General features: G+C 40.7%; 1 protein-coding gene across 2 annotated transcripts; it reads right to left on the bottom strand.

The window, feature by feature from the left end:
- Window positions 1-661: 661 nt before the first annotated feature.
- chst6 (carbohydrate sulfotransferase 6) lies at window positions 662-18,177 on the bottom strand. Of its 2 annotated transcripts, none has more exons than XM_023397424.2 (2): window positions 18,037-18,177; window positions 662-6,621 (listed from the first exon to the last, which is right to left on the bottom strand). In XM_023397424.2, the coding sequence occupies exon 2, from the start codon at window positions 6,539-6,541 to the stop codon at window positions 5,345-5,347; it is 1,197 nt and encodes a 398-aa protein (XP_023253192.1). In that variant the 5' UTR covers window positions 6,542-6,621; window positions 18,037-18,177; the 3' UTR covers window positions 662-5,344. The 2 variants fall into 2 exon arrangements, with proteins under 2 accessions (XP_023253192.1, XP_023253193.1); XM_023397425.2 differs by having other exon boundaries at window positions 662-6,618.
- Between the last annotated feature and the right edge of the window lie 1,011 nt (window positions 18,178-19,188).

The following is a 19,188-nucleotide window of genomic DNA, read 5'->3' as shown; positions in this document are numbered from 1 at the left end:
TAGTCGCCAATTAACCTGCATGTCAAGCTGGAGAACTGGAGGAAACCTGCGCAACATGCAAGCACAGGAAGTCCCCAAGGTTTGAGCCCAGAACCGTCTTGCTCTGCCAAATGAGTGATTTTGTTAAAGGCCTACTGATTGTTATTGGTGATGCATTACCATGTAAACATCATTTTAATGTTGTCACTGGTCATGGTGGAGATTGTTCAAATTACTTTATATACTGCTGGGTAGTTTAATCTGTAACAATTCATCATATTTTATAAAATGACCATAGTTTGCTTATGTAAAAGCAGAAGCATAAAATAGAAATAGTGAAGACAAGTACATGGAAAAACATACATTGACTAATAATAGGAAGTAAATCACAAGTCAATACTGTTGTAATATAATGGTAAACTAAAGAATAATTGTGTGGTTAGTATATAAAATCTTTTTTTTGTACAAGATATTTTCTCAATGGATATTGGTTTGGTGTATTTTGCTCTTCAGAACAAGAATACAGTAAATATTCAGTAGAGATGTTAAAATTCTATTTCATTCTCCGCCAACAGGTGGCGCCCAAATGTAAATTATGTGCTGAAGAAAAGCTTCTCACGAACACTGAAACCAGCAAGTTTCTCACCAGCTTTCAGTCAACAGCCATGGAATAAAAATCAGCAAAGGTTACATGTAAATATTTATTTGCATTCATTATTAGTACCATATAGTTTCTGCTTCATGAATCTTCAGATAAATACAAGAACAAACTGACAGCTCTGTCAGCTAAACCCACTGCAAGGCACTGACATTGTCAAAAGGCTCTTCATGCAAACTCAAACTTAACAGAAAGGAATTGAGGTTAACCAAAACAGTAAAGTGTTTCATATCTTTCACATTGATTACATTATACATGTTAACTGTTCAGGCACTTTATGGAAACATTCGATCAATTCCCACAGTGAAAAACATTTTGGCTTGTTATTCAGTTTTCTCGACTTAGGACATTAAAATATTGTCAGTTTATCAGCACATACGACTTTGGACTGCTGGGAGACTTTTTGTGGTTGAAGCATCATATATACACTCACTAGTGTTATTTCATCACTCAGCAGAACCAGGATCAGTACAAAAACCACATTGGTTTTAATATGTACTTGGCTTGTGACTCCTTAAAATGAGTCAGTGTCTACTTGCAACCTTGTCGTAATATCTATGAGATGTGAACAGTTCCACCACAGAGATATTTTACATTCAAAATGGATTGTTTCAGAAGAGGTATGAATTTGTTTTACAAAAAAAAAATGGACTTGTTTTTCTTCTTTTCTGTTCCATTAATCATCTTATTAAATTCATCTTGTGATAAATGGAGCTGTCCCCAAAAACTACAGATTAAAGGGAAAACCAGCATTTACTGTCTTAGTGGTGTTGAGCCACTATGAGCCGCCAGAGTAGTTTCAGTGCTCCTCGTCACTGATTCTCCAAGTCTCTTGAATCTACTGGAGGGTGAACACCATTCTTCTAAAAGATATTCCCTCATGTGGTGTTTTGATGATGGTGATGGACAGCGTTTATCATCCTGTTTCTATACTCATTTTTCAGGTTTTTTTCTTAAATTTGTCACACAGCTGTACGTTGGCAACTGTGTTAGAACACTTTAGTACAAATCATAGATTTTATATTACTGTAACTGTGCTTTGCTTTCTGAATCATAACTTTTTTTTGAATGTGATTTTACACCATTGATTTCTATTAATTTCAGTTTAGCATCAAAATGACCTTGCAGACTTGACTTTTGCTTTAGCTACATAATATAGAATTATTATACATTATAAATATAAATATATTATTATGTTTGATTCGTGTTGTATTGTAATGCAGCTGAAATAGCATTAACTTTCAACGATAATATAAGTTAATATCAAAGAAACAATCAAAGTAACACACTGTTCTCTGACACTGAAAAAGGAAAAAAGGAATTACTTCCTTGAAGAAGTTATTCGAAAAGTTTTGCTATTGCTACATAGCCAACATTAGCAGCTGTTTACTCAACTGTCTAGAAACTTCATAACTTTACCTTCAGCTATGTCAAGCAACCCTTGCTTCTATTCTATCACTGCTTTTTTTTTTAGCTGAAGTTAGCATACTAACCAGCTAGCCCGTCTGGTCGGCCTGTGCCGTCACTTTCCGATACCGAGTCGCTGTAGGGTCCAGCCTGCCATGAAGAAGTAGCTCTGCTCAGAGGCCGTGACCTCTTATATTGTAAACACAACAATGGCTGAAGCTTTTGCCAAGACTGGTAAGTAAATAGCTGCTAATGCTTACGCTGGCTATGGAGGAATAGCAGAACTTACAAATACCTCCTTTAAAGGAACCACATTCAAAATTCCATTCATAAAATACGAGATTTGTGGAGAATGTGAAAAAACAGTGAAGAACACCAGTTTGACCCTTAAAAGGAGAGAAGAGAAATCTATTCTTACCCCTAAAAAAATACCCCAGTGTTTTTTTTTATCTTGTATCATTAGTACCACAACCAATAAAAATGGATAAGGGTTACACAGTGCTGGTAATCTATAAATGTCAGTTGACACCCTTTAGTGTCAATACAGTTTTGGAATATTGATTCATATTTTAACTTTTTATTGCTGATTATGTAAACCTTTATACCAGGGACAGTGTTGTATCTAACAATAACCATAACACTGGAAAATCCATGAACATCTCATAACACACACTAACCCTTTTCCCTCCACCTCACACACACACACACACACACTGACAGAGCGCAGTGTACTCAGTGAACACTCTGTTCCACATGCTGCAAGTCTCACAGACTCTGATCTACAGCTATATTAACTCTTGCTGATCCTACCGACACAGCAACTGTACTGTATTATGTTGAACAGTGTGTAGCAGTGACAAGCTGATCGGCTTCCCATTGAGCTAACTTTAAACTAAATGCTTTCACCACAATGTGTCGAGGCCAAACAGCAGCCCTGACTTCAAAATTTCAATGTTACTTGTTAAAGGAACATTCCACCCTACACTAATGCTCAGGACGTGCTGGTATTTTGTGATGACCTGCTAGGTGGAAGCTGTATTAAACTGATTTAAGGTGGAATTTTTCCTTTAAATGCTCAACTCTCTTTCGTTGAGAAAACATCTGAATCACATTATGCATGTTGCCTCTGAAGTCCCTGCTCTGTGGCTCCATCTGTGCATCACATGTACCAGGGTGTAAAGCTAAACCAGCGCTGTGTCCCAGTTCCATACTACATACTAGCTCTCTTAATGATTCGAATGCACAGTAAGAAAAAATAAATATACAGACAGCTGTGACTGTGCATGGTTTAGAATGTGTTTTGAGGGACAAACAGTGTTATACACTAAGGAAAGAGAGGAACTACTCTCAACTGGAATAAATAAACACATGACAATGTGGAGACAGCTCCAGAAAACGGAGGATTAAATCATTCTAAAAGCATTGTGCTCTGTTTTTTTTTTTTTTTTTGTGGCAATGAATGATTTTTGGCCATTTGAGGGAAACAAGCTGTACTATCGCTGAATACAGCAATGACATACTATCATCTTATGAAACTGATATGGCAAACAGCTGCCTGCACATACAGCAAACATGGAGCAACATTAGCATTTTCTGGAGTCGTGTTTCCATCCACCAAGTCCAATAATCACTTCATTCAGCTCTCCACTGACTCCAGAGTGAAACATCCAGTTGTTTAACTGCTAAATGCTCTATGATGTTTCGTAGCTGGTAACTAAATTGTAGCACTGGTGTACGCAGTAGTGTGCAACTGGGACACATGTCAGGTTTGCCAAAATCTATAAGGGGTACGTAGTTATTGTTTTAATTCTGCTGCACATGAAAAGTAAAACTTGATGTTCTGAGAAAGCTACTGTGCCCTGGTTCTTCGACATGTGAGAATCTAAATACGAACTGTTACCAGTAGTTAATCTTTAAGTTGGAAATCAATATGATGTGACTAAATGTTTGATCTTTAATCACTGTCAAATGAACACTAGTCATTTGGTGGATCAGTGTCATCACTTATTAATGAATCAACAAAGAAAATAACTTCTGTAAACGAACATAAATTAAGAGATTGGGTAATCCAGGAAGCGGATTTCTCAGCCAGTTTAAGGAAACATCTTGATGCAACTCCTAAACTACCGATCATGCGTTACTACTAAGTAAGCTACTGCAGCATCAGCTATACTAGGTAACTTCATACTTGAGGAGTGGCAGCAACATGTAAATGTGTGAGTTGTTCAGACTTTCAGATACTTAAGTGGAACCAGATTTCCCCTGGACTGTAATAACACTTGCGAATAAAATCACGTGGGAAATTCAATATTTCACATATTTCCACATGTGTATCTTAAAACTCACGTGGTAAAAAAAAGAACATATATGTGAATGCCAATTTTACATGTGATTCACATTCACATGTAAATCTAAGTTTCATGTTAAATCTGCATTTCACATGTAATCCCATATATTTCAGGTGGCAATTGACTCTACATGGGCTTCACACATTACACCATGACAATGTTCCCATGTGCACATGTGATCACATGTGAAATTCCTGATGATTTTTCTGTAAGGGGAGACCTTAACTTTGATACAAGTGATCTGAGATTAATTTAGGGAAAAGCGAAGTATCTACAGCCTGAAGCTACAGTTGTAGACCCACTTTGTGAATCGGGTTGAAAATAGTGTATTTTTTCCTGGTGCAGCTCTTCTATTAAAATGTGGTTTTGCTGATTCAAATTCAGCACATCAAGCTAAAAGCAAACTTGTGCAGTTTTCTGGCTTCCTTACCTCCCCTGATGTGACTGTCTGTCACCACCAGAATGCCTGCACTGTGCAAAACCAGGCCCAGATTCACTGTGTACAGGGGACGGTGCACTCTACCATCAAAATGAGTCCACATGTTTCACAAACTGTGCAGACAAAGTAGAATGCTACTTATGAGAGCTGGTTTTTAAAAAAAACAAAGCCTCTTTTGTGTTCAGAGGATTTAATTATCTGTCAACTCCCTAATGTTTCCAACTAAATTTTTTACATGTGTGGCAAGGCGTGTATAAAAACATTTTGCAACCCACAACTGTTGCGCATGAGCCAGACATGACTGCTCATGTGCAGCTCAGAGATTCAGGAGATGGTTGGTTTATACAGAGAAGCCTCTGTATAGGGAACAACATAATGTCAGCAAATCTTAGTGAATCTGGTTTCTGTTTTCCAGTTAGGTCCAAATTTATGAGATACAGTATGTTCAGGCCCTGGCATCAGCCCCTCTGTCCTGTGTGGTCTCTTGGTGATAATGTCTTTGTCATTCATGTTTTAACTATTACCTGGATGCTCTGTTTTAGCCGGTAACCAGCTGAACTGATATGGTTCCCGGGGCACCAGCAGATCTAGGTCAAGTCTCTTCTGTTCTTTTTCACTGTTAACAGTCCTGTACCCGAGCAACGACATGGCCCCTTTACACACCTCCTGGATACGTTTGACCTTGCTGTGAGGCAGCATTGTGCGCCAAGCCTGGGACACATCAGTGGCATTTCGGGAAGTGATTTTAAAGGCATCTCTCTTGGCACCTTTGCCTTTTCCATGGGTCACTCTGTAGATCCACTCCTCCAACTGCGAGGTCGCCTCCAGACCGGCAAATTCATACATTGCAGTTATTTCCTCGAGTGGGTCGCGTGCCACATCCTCGTAGCGGACCATTTTGTAGCGGCCTTTTAGAAATGGAGGGGGCTTCAGGACGGCCCTCTCATTTATGCGCACATGGCTACGACAGATTTCCTGCATGACTTCATACTGCACCTCGTCTGCTGGTATGTTTCTCTGCTCCAAGACGGTAGGGTCGTCATATACGAAGGCATGGACCGACTGCTCTCTAGACCGCAACACGGCTCGTGGGTCTCGGACCAGGTGGATGATGCGGAGGTCTAGACTTGGGTCCTGCAGAAGTGGGTAGAGGGATTCCAGCTCAAAAAAACGCACTTCTTTTAACACCACGTGACTGTAAGTGCCGCAGGCCTCCTCTACCGCCTGCAGGCCTCTGGCGTCACACGTCTTGGAACACTGAGCCTGATTGCTGAATTGGTCGCGTGGTGTGAGAGAACAGGCCGGCGGTGAGCACATTCCTCGACTGTGACTCCACATAAACAAGTTGGAAACGTTGTAGTGCTCTGGGAGGTAGGAATCCATCACTGAGAAGTCACACTGGAACAGACTCCGAAACAGATCCCTCAAGGCCATTCGCAGCACCCGCGCCCTGGGTTTGTGGAGTTTGGTCCACAGATGCCAACCAGGCTCCATAAGATAGAAGACAGATGGGTGCTGGTTGAACACCTGACCGAGGAAGGATGAGCCTGATCGCCATGACGACAGCAGAAGAACGTGAACCTTGTTGTTGGAGGGAGCAGAGCCGCAGGGACTGAGCTGGACATACCAGCCGCAGAACAGCACCACTGCTGCGCCCTGCAGGATCACCAGGAAGATCATGGTGCTGAGGCTCACTCTGCAGCGGGGCATGATGGGTGATCACTGGCAGTGTCCGCTGGTTGATGTGGATCTTTCCTTTTTGTCTCCTTCGGAGCTGTGTGTTACCGCTGCTGCAGAAAAGACAGACAGAGAGAGAGGGAGAGAGAGGGAGAGAGAGATAGAGGGGGGACAGGAAGTGAGCAGGAAATGCATTTTTTCACAGTCCTTGCAAATGTCTGTTTAGCAGCTCTTACAATTGTTATTACACAGCAGATGATGAAAAGTGAATCAACTATCAATAGTATTGAAGACAACTGCAACCAATGATACAACTGGTCTTTGATGTTTGCAGCAGCTGCATTAGACAGTTTCAGGCCGCACTGTAAAAGTTAAAAATCCTTATTAATTAGACCACCTCCCACTTTAAGGGAGGAACTTAACAAATGTATTAATTAATATAAGGCCATGACTTCTCCATTCAACAGATGTATGATCTGTATTTGAAAGGGACATAAAAAGACGACGAGTTTAAATAAAGATGTTTATTACTAGAATTACTTATACAGGATAAATGCGATGTCTTATAATCACCATGATGAAAACTGGAGAAAAACAACAGTATTAATCAATAGCTGATACAATAAACTGTAAACAATCGTGCAATGGTGGGAAAGAATATGATAAGACTATTTACTATACGGCTAAGATGTCTATGAGTGAAACTGGATTATTAAAAGATGAATTCATTTGCCTGCAGACTTTTCTCTGAAGGATTCTCTCTAGGCGGTCATTGGCAGATCGTGTCATCTACCTGATCTCCTGCTGGTTGATGCCAGATAAAGCTCTAATTACAGTACTTAACTTTTGCTAGATGACTTCAGATGAGTATGGTGTTCAAAAATGAAATCATGATAATTATTAAAAGGTTAGAAAAATATTCTGTGGTCCTTCAGATTCAGCTGGCATTGACTTGGTTTGTAACATAAAAGGTTGTAGACAAAGAAAAGGAGTGATTATAAATGAAACCTTCTTTATAAGAAAAAGAAAAGAAAAGCCATCAAGTTGACCATGGAAGCCGACAAGGGAGCCTCCAGATGGCTGTGGCTCCAGAGGAGTGACACGTGGGCCAATGCTGCTGGGACACATGCCAGAGCCTGATCAACTCTGGCTGGGTCGCCCAAGTGAGGGTGTATGACCCTGAAAGACCGAAAACACCAAGTGACCTCAGGAACATCACGTATGATGTGTCCATGTGCACTCTTGGATATATCTTTAATCAATAATCAAAAGGTTACAAAGATATTCTGAGGCACTTCTGTCCTTCTGATTCAGCTGGCACCGACTTCGTCGCCCCTGTGTCTGCAGCTCACTCACTCCTTCGAGTTGCAATGATTGGCTGAGTAGCATCATGTGACCAGTGCTGTAAAGGCTAATTTAATAAATTCTCAATAATTCCAGATAGGACAGCGTCTGGGTCTGGACCGCAGCCCACCTATTACGGACCTCTGTCCTAAACTGTTCCACTGGCTATTCAATAGGATAGAAATTTGGGAATTGAGTTAAATTACATAAAACATTACATGGATTACAAACTAGTTGGATAGTTAATTAATTATCTTTTGTCTCTGTTTCCTCTCCAGTTGATGGTTTGATGATGAGGAGACTAAGAAGGGTCCATAATTTTACATGTCCTTACTATGAACTTCTCAAGTACATTGATGCCAGGACGGGCACGTCCACACAACAAAGTTTTCATTTTAAAATGGCGTTTTCAAACAAAAACAAAAACACACATCACATGACTATTCACATACACTAGGCATGCACAAGCCGGTGTAAACAGGAAGCAGATTGTCTTCCCTGCAGTTAATTAGTCGAACAAAATACTGCAAATGAGGAACAGCAAAGACAGTTGTTGCGTTAAAATGCTGAATTTAACTTTTAACACTTGTAATTCATTATCACGTTGTACCAGGCTGATCAGACCCAATCAGGAGAGACCGCGGGTATCTACGTCATCTATTCCAAAAGTCTCCGTTTTAGCCCGTCCAGACTACAACACAAACCCAGAGTTTTCAAACTAAAACAGGGTCAACAGCGTTTCCAAAAGTGTCGGTTTTCGGTTCTCGAAAACTCCAGAGTCGTGTGGACGAGAGGTGAAAAGGTAGCAAAGGAGATGCGTTTCAAAACGAAAACGTAGTAGTGTGGACATAGCCACAGACTCAAAAGCTGGGAAAGCAAAAGGCTGCTGTTTGTTGTGAATGGAATGGACGTTCCAGGGGAAAGTTACGCAATGCAGACAACCAGGCTTTTAACCAGAAGCACGGCTGTTTATTACTCTGCTCCACCTGGGCAGCCCTTTATGATGGAGCCACATGCCCTCCCCAACAGCAGGAGAAAAGAAAAAAAGACCACGGACCATCACAGACTGCTGTCTGATGAGCACACATCTGAACACATCCCCACCCCTACCCCTCTCCCCCTGAGAGGATGCTGAGGAGGAGATACTCACTCCAATTCTACCACCAACCTCCACCCTTCATGGGTCGAGGAAAGGACCAATGACAGAGGTGAAAGTGTTTTTTTTTTTTACCCTATTTTCTGGTCATGGGGCAGATATTGTGGTATATTGTTTACTGATGTAGCATCTGAACCTCCACATTGAAAAATAGACCGTTCCACATGTTGATGTTAAAACACTTGCTGTTATGTATCCAACCAGGTGAGTGGACACCCAAAGATCTGCCAGGTGGCAGCCACTCACCCAGTGATGTGTGTGAGGAATCTTCAGCATTGGTTTGCAAGCTCCACATTCCCACCTTGAGCAATATTGTCTTTTGGAGCTCACTTTGTCTGGATGCTTCGCTTTAGTTTGTCGTCAGACTAGGATGCTTGTAGTGTTATTCATACATTCAACCTCTAGGGCACCTCCGATACTTATGGCATTGTAGAAACTCTTTACTGAAATATCAGTTCTCGTCACGTCCCTATTTACAATATGTACTTTATCGCATTCATCATAACATAAAAGATCGCTCAAGTAGTGTTCTCTCTCTCACAAACACATTGGCGATGGACCCGCCTGTCATAGTTGGACTGACTGCACTGGGAGAAATCCTGCCACATCAGTGGCCCGTGAAGATATTCGTAATGTTTTTACTGTCCCTGTCTGTCTTTATTATGTGTGTCATTCAAGGTATGCATGAGAGTGTGCTGTGTGCATGCGGTGGGACTGGTTTCACTGGATATGTGATCAACCGCCACTAATCCGATCCAAATACAACCTCATGCTGTGAGAAACACTGAACACTGTACGTGCAGTTTTACGCTGTTTTGTGAGCATTTTTTTTCCTCTTGGGTTCATTTGTTAGAGGTTGACTTCATACTATGTCCTTCACACTAGGGATGCCCCAGGATTGATCATTATCATTATCGGCTGATTTTCATAAAAAATAAGTGATCAGTAGATCGGAATTAATACCTCTTGTCAGCGATCACCTTAAAACCTGTGATTAATACTCTGGTGTCTGTGGCTGAGAGAAGCACTTTGTGCTGTGTGGTGTAGTCCCGCTGGCATGCGACAGGCCACCAAAATAAAACAATATGTTGGCCGTGTGGAACTTTTACAAAGTGTCTGCGACTGATATTATGTGCGCCATCTGCAATGCCACTAGGGATGCCAAAATGATTGGTATCAGCCATGGATCATCCGATCTCACTCATAGATGCTCGATATCTGTGGCCAAAGAAAAACGTGATCGCGGTATCCCTACTTCACGCTGTCTAATCAGGCTCTGAAACACCAGATTCCACAGGTAATCACTGTTTTTCAATACCAGATTACATGAATAGTGAATTGTGCTTGGCGGCAGTTTTTGAGGACGACCACTGCGCCTTCTGTTATTGGTGGTATGACTCTTCCTATACGTCCTAATGACTGCTGTTTCAGCTTATCTTCAGTAGCCCACTGGTACTCTCGTGCCCTCTCCCATCTTTATCAAGTCACGCAATCTGGTGTCTTACTTGCTCATTTCCTCAGCATGTGGAGCCATGTTGCAAGAGACATAAATAGGGCTGCCGCGATTAGTTGCTATAATCATCCACATGCCGCTGAAAATACGTTAAATTGACACATTGTTTCCTATACATTGATTTATTTGTGGTGGCCAGTCACTATATAAACATAAACCACTGTATATTTAGCTTCTGTTTTATCATATATGGTCACACTGCTTCTATGTCTTGCACTCTCAGGGCGAGAAAAGGCTGTAAACACACACACAAACACAAACACAAACACACACACACACACAGAAACAAAAACACACAAACACACACACACACACGGAGAGGCCGTGCTGGACACAGAACCAGGTGAAGTAAAGATTATTGAAAGATTACTTGAGGAGGAAAAGCTCAAACAAAAGCTGCCTGTATACAAGTCTAACTGATTATTTAGAATTAAAAACGATAATTAAAAAACCCAATTCTTTAGTAATGATAGGAACCAGTAATAGTCTGAGCTGACTTTGGGAGGATGAGCTAAGTCTTGCTTAACCAGTGTTATTTTGTGATTATTATGTTTTATGGTGCACAGTGAAATCAGTCACAAACATGTGAAGGATTACTTCACGTGTAAATGTTGTCTGTTCATTAGTAGTAGTAGTAAGTTACTTTATGACTATTATTAATTATTAATTAGCCTTATCTGGAAATCATCACAGGTGTGGTCACTTCTGTTGCAGTGCTCACAGATGTCATTTTGTTGCATGGAGGTTGTATTTTGGAGCCAGTATTTTGAATATGGTCTATCTAACCTGTTTGTATTCAATCATACGTGAGGTCAAATACCCTACACTTCAACAGGAAGGCTTAAAGAACATAAAGTACTGAGGTGAACCAGCTACGTGGGACACGTGTGAGCGGGAGTGTGTGTCTGGGGGAGTATATGTGTGAAAGATGTTTTTCCATATTCAATGTGCAGTGATAAGTTACTATTACTTTATCTTATTCATGTTTTTCCTATTAATTGGAATATTTGGAAAAAAGTCCACAGGTCATAATGTTTCTCTGTGAAGTGTCGGAGTGAAAAAGGCCTGTGAGAGAGAACGTAGACCATCATGGGAGGATAAAACTCTCCAGTGACAGAGAAATTCTTCTCGGGTTAGATCAGAGGGACGGACAACAACCACACCTACTATGTGCTCTGCCCCACCCCCTAAATGAATGAATAGATCAGTGAAAAGAAAAGGTAGCATGCATGCAGCATGTTGCTTGTACAGATGTTTTCTTATTTTTTCCCCTCTCTAAACATGCAAGTAGATTTGTGGATCTGTGGATTTACTTTATTCATGCAGCTACTTTTTTGAATGCTATCAGTCAGCAACGCGACAGTTACGCAGCAACTCCACAGACCAATTGTTTACCATTACTGATTACCCAGCAGCCCAGAAGGTAGATGGAAACACTGACAGGGCCAACGAGCTGTTTCTTCAGCAGACTCGACATTCAGCCTCACATTGACCACTGATCAAAAACCACCTGAGGAGGTTGTAGCCAAATCAGTGCTCTGTCCTCTGACCATGGTTGTTAAGACAGACCACTGGTTACTATCACCAGGGGCACTGAAGATGGTGGTCCGGACGAGTTAGTGAGTGGTCTGTGGATCAGCTATTGTGGTTCTAATCAAATCTCATATAAAATATGTAAAATAAGCTGAAACGCTTCCGAACATCTCTGAAATGCTTCACTGACAGTGACATCTGAAGGAGTGTACACGCACACACCTGCATTTGCAAATTTTCCAATGCGTGAGAACTGGCCACACCCTGAGTTACCCTGAAGCTGGTGGTTGACGTCAGGAGATCCATGACTCCTGCTTTCCATCAGGGGAGAGATGGTGGAGATGGTACAGGAGTATAAATACTGGACTAGACCAGGAAGGGGGCCAGCTCAGTCCTGGGGGGGGGGGGGCTGGACCTTCTGCACCTAGTCGCAGCTCCACCGAACGTCACAGGACGTCCTTCCTTCCTGAGACCATCCAGCAAGGAAGGACCCGATATACAATTCCCCCCCTTTATCCACATCTCCATCAGTGAAGCTACTGTTCATTTAATAATCGACTGTTACATTACACTTTTCATTCAGTTTACCTTTGCACATTACGATTAATTTGCATGTTTCTATTTTTTGTACTTCTGTGCATACTGTGATTACATTGAACTTTTTGCACAATTGCATTTGTACATTTTTCTATTCATTAACTGTGTGTTTATTATTATTACGATTGTATATTAGTTTTTGTTTTGTTTTTTACTTATTCACTTGCTCTTTCTTATCAACAAAGTCATTTCCTGTGAGGATCATGATTTTTTTCTAATTCTGATGGTGAAAAAAGAATGAAAAGACACAGTGTTGCAAAGGACTGTCCTTCAAAGTTTCCAGTGGAAGACCAAGATTACTGCTGACTGAGGTGATCCATGCGAGCATACCATAATCTGTTGTGCTCATTTAACAAGCCCTGACATGTTCTCCTCACCTTCAGACCCCCAGGATACAAAGGTAAACACAAGACATCGTTGCAGAGCCTTCCTCCTCTGTCTTCACTCCCCTGTCACCCTCTCATTCGACCATCAGCTCTCCTCTACAGCGTCTTCTCTTCACACCGATGCATATTATCATACACTCAGACTAAAAACCCTTATCTGTTGTAATATTCTTCTTCTTCTTATTATTATTATGTATTATTATTCTCCCTATTGGCTGTTCTCGTCTCCTTTTACATGTCCAGGAGAAGAGAACAGCCAATTGGAACACTCTCTCTCTCTCTGTAAATACCTGCGATTGGCCAAAGTCTCACTTAATCTCGAGTCTGAAAAGTTTGAAAACAGAGCCAAGAGAAGGTGCAGACGTCTAGTTTCTCTCTCAGACCACTTGAATTACAATATGCTGAAAGATGATTATGGAATTTCTGCCTGATGACACCAAAATATGTGTGTCTACTCCAGCTTTAAGATAAGATATACTTTTTTGTCCCTGAGGGGAAATTTACTATATAAGATGTATGAATACTGCTCATCTTGTAATAAATAAATAGACATTAAAAAATGTATGTATGTATGTATGAGGTCGCAAATTTACAGTGCGTGAGAACTAACCACACCCTGAGCTACCCTGGTGTTTGTTGGGTGTCATTAGGAATGAGCTGTCACTTCCCTGGGACTAGAGATGACTATAGTGTTATTAATATATCAATCAACAAGTTGGTGGCTGCCACACCAGTTCTGCTCACATGAATATTTGGCTGAGTGCTTCTACATTTGATTGTGTACAGTGTGAAGAGGATGACCTGAGGTAACCCTGTACTACAGTGGTCTTGAGGAGGCATCCCATAATCTTTACCTGTTGGGACCTGTTTGTTAAAAAGAATAAAACTATTGGTACCACTAAGACGACCCTTATAAAAGACTTGGTTTATAACTAGTTTATTATTTAGCTTATTAACACTTTATAAATCATTTATAAGCTGTTATAACACATTAGATAAAAAGAGTAACAGTGGCCTGTTCCTTGCCAAATAGTGAATCCACCTGTACAGTTCAGCCTCCTATCTTTTACTGAGCTCTCTTTGTTTTCTCCATCATCAGCATTTGTAGCTGCAGCTTCATCACGTTTGTTCAGTTACTAGTAATGAAGCACCGTCAGCATCTTAATGCTCAAAAGTTTCATTTGACAGATCAAATAATGGCAGGTCACATGTTGTTTACCTTGTCATGCTCTCAGCAGCCGTCCTCATTCTACTCACAGCTGCTGATCACATTGTTTGCTCAGTGGAGATTAACACGGAGATGCTGTCTGCTGGTTGCTCTCTTCTTTAGCACTTTCTTTAGAGGGTCAAGACATGAAGCCACCTCAGTCCTAAGCATGTTTACATTGTCCCTTTCTAAACACATCATTACTACAGATGTTAAAGCCACCGCCTGAAGTCATTGTTAGCAGATGGGCATGCTGGCTGGAAGCGTGTGACTGTTCAGACACGGCTGAAAATGGAACACCATTCAGGACTTAGTTCTGATGAGGGCAGGTAAGACCCATTCATTTCTTATTGCATACTTTCTAATTGCTGAAACGAGTCGAAGGGGCTACCAGGGGCGTGAACTGGTAACACACCCTGTCTCCTCCACTCAGACCTGCTGCAGGTTTCCTAAAGGGGAGGGAGGTGGAGAAACCCACGAGACTCAGTTACAGGAAATAATGCCCAGTGCCCAGTCTCCTTTCTCATCTGTCTCTCGTCCTGTATTTCAGATCTGAGGAAGAAGTCATTCGGTTTGCCAGCTCTGACCTATTTATCTAGAGAGGCAATCTGTTCCCTGTTAGAGTTTGTGTTAATTCTGTTTTTCATAGAATCCCATAACCTTTTATTGAGCTGAAGCTCTGTTCACTGGCAGATTGTTTCTCCCTGAGATGTTCTTTTTTGAATGTTGCCACACCCCCATGCTCTTTGTTCCTGAAGGCCAGCTTCTTTTTCTCAATACAGACTTTAACTTCCTGGGTAATATGTGGCTTGTTGCTGGGGAAGTGCAAAATATCCTTTTTGGCCACAACAGTATCAACACAAAAGTTAATGTAAAATCAATCTGAAACTATTTTAATAAATGATAAATTTTTACTAGAATAAGGGTAACGTCTTTGGACGGTTGACTGAGTTTTTCTGTCATCTTTTAGGAAACTATAACAGGCATTTTTTATTATTTTCATACATATTATAGACTGAATAATTAATCAAGTAATCAGTGATTAATGGAGAAAATAATTGGCACATTAACCGATAATGAATTGAATCATTATTCACAGAAATGATTACAACAACCTCACAATCAGGTGAAGACACATTTTGAGTTACTAATTCTGACACTGGCTTTCAATTCACTAAGGCTGAGAAAGAAAACTCTCATGTAAACACAATGAGGCACCTAACACTGGAAGTTTCAGTCCTCATGAGCGGGCACATATAACTCCTCCAAGTGGGCACGTCTGTGAGTCATTGGGACTGGATCCAGATTAAGGGCCGTTTCAAATAACTTTCTATGTCCTTGAAATCTGCATCATATTGGATTGTTCAGCAGTTCTGCCCAGCAGGTAGAAGTTAACAAGAAATCAAATAAAACCCTGAAGAACATTTGAACGAGAAAGTTCCTGCTAAACTAAATTGTTGAAGCAGCTCCAAATACAATATTCTTATCCCTTTGTCATCCATTGTTATGAAGTATCACAGGCATCTGCACACAAACTATGTACCAACATTAGTGCGACTAGAATGTTAAACAGGCCTGCGTGGCTTCAGAACGTATTCACACCCCTCACTTTTTGCACTTTGTAATGTGTTGTAGATTTCATTGTAAATTGATTTAAAAAAAATTACAGTCAATAGGCCATAAAACAAGTATTTAGTATTTTCAAAGATTGTCATCTGCTAATGCTAGTGAGAGTCTACATTAGGGATGGCTTTTGATATCCAGATTCATGTTGGATCCATTTCCAAGTTGGTAAAACACCCAGATTTGTTAAGCTCTTTAAATTCATGATCTCTCTGAGATATATCCTCTTTTACTGTACAGGCATTTGCAAAGAAAAACAACTGGTGATCGATACAAACACCTGCTAAATTAGCGACACAGTTGCTAACACGGACTGACTGAACATGGCAGACTGATTTAACTGGTTTCACAGAAGTAAACTGAACAACTTCCACGTGCAATATTTGCAGACGAGTACTCACGACAAAAAGGGAAATAAATATTTATCTGCCATCCATTTTGCTAAAGTATGAGTTCTGTGGCCTTTTTGACAAGGCCTATCTGCCTCAGCCTGCTGCCAGTGTTACTACATGCTCTGTGACACAGCAGATTCTCTAACTTCTGTAACAACTTTGTCCTCAAGTACTGTTTGGTGACTGTGTGCAGGCAGGAAGATTTATTTAGTTGATATTTTCTAAATGAATAAGTAAAATTCATATTAAAAATACATTCTGTTACACAAATCACAAATAGTAATGAAATTGCTCAGTTGCAAGGTTTTGCACCTAAAGCTTTTGTTGTTCTGCTTATTTCTTGAAAATGCAGTTACTCAGAAACATGCTGTGTAAATCTGCTTGTTGTGCTAAGCTTTCTACATGAAAGGACATTAACCCAACAAGCCTCTCAAAGTTGTGTCAGGATGCTGTCCAGCTGCACCGAGCGGCCTCAACTATCAGTGGTAAGAGCACTGTGCTAAGACGATAAATAAACTCCTCAGCCAGCACTGCCTTTAATATCAGCCTCAAACAGCTGCTCCTTTTCTCAACTCTTCTGGTTAGATGACTGCCTTCAATAAATTATGCTAAACACTGCACAGACATTTCACAGTGATGTGATGGTAATTACAAGTATATGAGATCAGGCCACTAGTCGTAATACAGCAAGCAGCCTTTTTAAGACAATTTAAATCAAAGCTGTTTTGTATCAATGTACAACAGTGTTTGAATACTGATGTGAGCACATTCAGTTTGCATGTGTATTATAATAACCAGGCTGAACTTTACTGATTCAAGAAATTTTCAATAATGGCTGTTGACTTTCAGTGGCATGGAATCATGATAACATTAATGGGGCCGCAACTAACAATTATTTTGTGTGTTTTTTTTCGATTAATAAATTATTTTACTGTAAAAGGTCAGAAAATAGTGAAAAATGCCTGTTATATTTTTCCAGTTGCTAAGTGATATCTTCAGATGTCCAAAGATATTCAGTGAATGTTCATGACTGACAAAGAAAAGGACATTTTACGTTACTTCTGCTGTAAAAATCAATCATTCTGAAAAAAAAAATAGTATCTACTGAAAAATAGACTTGTTTTTCGTTTTTATAGAGTTTCGTCTGATATATAATAAATAGGCCTAAAAGAAAAATAATCCCATAAATGTTATATTTCATTGCCCAGCAATGTAGTCCCTAGCTCCTCACAGCGGACTCGCATTACCTCTGTGACCCTGTTCTCTTCTCCAGGGACATGAGGAGTCGCTGAGCCGGGACCGGGACGCCCCGGGAGGACTTGGAAGTGAATCAGGAAAGTCTCCAACGAATGTGGGATTTAAATCTTAAGGCTGAAGTTATTTCTATTCACCCCAGGGACATATTCTCGCCCAGGTAAAATTACAGAACCGCCTGGTCCAGGTGTTAGCTGCACAAACTCGGACAAAATGGGATTAATGGGTATGTTATGGAGTAGTGGAGTCCTGTGTCTATATCGGGGTGGGGGTGGATAATACACATAACTGTCTTTATGCATTTAGCCACAAAGCAAACCGCTACTTTCCGCATGTGTCTGAATTGTGAGGACGAAAAGTGACGAAGTTACTGATGCGTTGCCCGAAAAAGTGCGTCCGCTATTAGCTGCCTCACACCGGTCCCACGGAAACTAACGGCACAACTGTCCTGTCCGGAGAGGAGAGGAGAGGATGTAGACTACTTCTTTTCTTTCCCTCGCGACATTTAGCAGAAAAACCTTACCTTGAGCTTTGTTTTCTGTCTTGCTGCTTGGCCACAGAGCCGGTGCGCAGTGCTCTCTGTCCGGACACCCCGCGGTGCTCTCAGCCCGCAGCTGCTCGACTACTTTCACTGTTCGGTTTTTGAGACGTGGCCTGCCGGGCGGACTGGCAGCGGGCTGGGCGGGGTGTAGCGGAGCGAGCGGGACCCGAGACAGTTACAGCGTCTCAGCAGCAGGAGGACAGAGGTACCGTGCTGCGAACTAACCTCTGAGCTCCTTTGTTGCATCTGCTGAGTCATGGCTACGCTTACAGAGCCTCCACAGGTCGGGACCACTGACCGTTGATCCTTCTCTCCTCAACACACTGCCCTGTAACAAATGACTGCATCTAATAGTGATCTATACTGATTGTCCCTCTAAGCTTCACATCATTTCATTTCAATACATGTTCAAATGATCCAACATCCCAAAGATTAGAGAATAAGTCCAAAAACTGAAAACAGGTTTGTTTCCATCAATCAATTAATCAATCAATTAATCAATCAATCAATCAATCAATCAATCAATCAATCAATCAATCAATCAATCAATCAATCCATCAACCAATCAATCAATCAAACTTCATTTGTAAAGCACTTTTCAAACAGGTTAGTGCAGTTCAAAGTGACCGGTGAGCGAAAAAGACAAAGACAAATCATGTAAGAAAGTGACAATGAGATACAATAAAATAGATTAAAAAAGTTTTAATAACATTAGCAAACGTAAGAAAAGATAAAATAGAATAAAATACAATTTACAACATAGTTACAATAAAATAAGGGAATAAAATAAAGTCAATAATGAAATAAAAATAAAATAAAAATAAATCAAAGCCAGGCTGAAGAGGTATGTTTTGAGTTTACATTTAAACTCATCCCAATCATCCCACGACCCCTCTCATTTATCTGGTCTCCCTGTTTATAAAAATCTATATAAAGTAGTTCAGACCAGCTCCACCTGCAGCAGCTACAACAGTAACATGCTGCTCACACACTGATGATGATGATAATTGATCATAATGATGTCACATATAATAATAGAACAGTCAGAGACCAAACCAGGAGCTTTGCTTTAAAGGGGACATATTATGCAAAATGCACTTTTCCATGGTTTTCTATCAGTAATATGTCAGTAAT

The sequence above is a fragment of the Seriola lalandi genome, unplaced genomic scaffold (genome assembly GCF_002814215.2).
Source record: "Seriola lalandi dorsalis isolate HSWRI2012SDOR001 ecotype SW California unplaced genomic scaffold, Sedor1 jcf7180002055008, whole genome shotgun sequence".
Lineage (NCBI taxonomy): Eukaryota > Metazoa > Chordata > Actinopteri > Carangiformes > Carangidae > Seriola > Seriola lalandi.
This window is presented reverse-complemented; position numbering and strand designations above follow the sequence as displayed.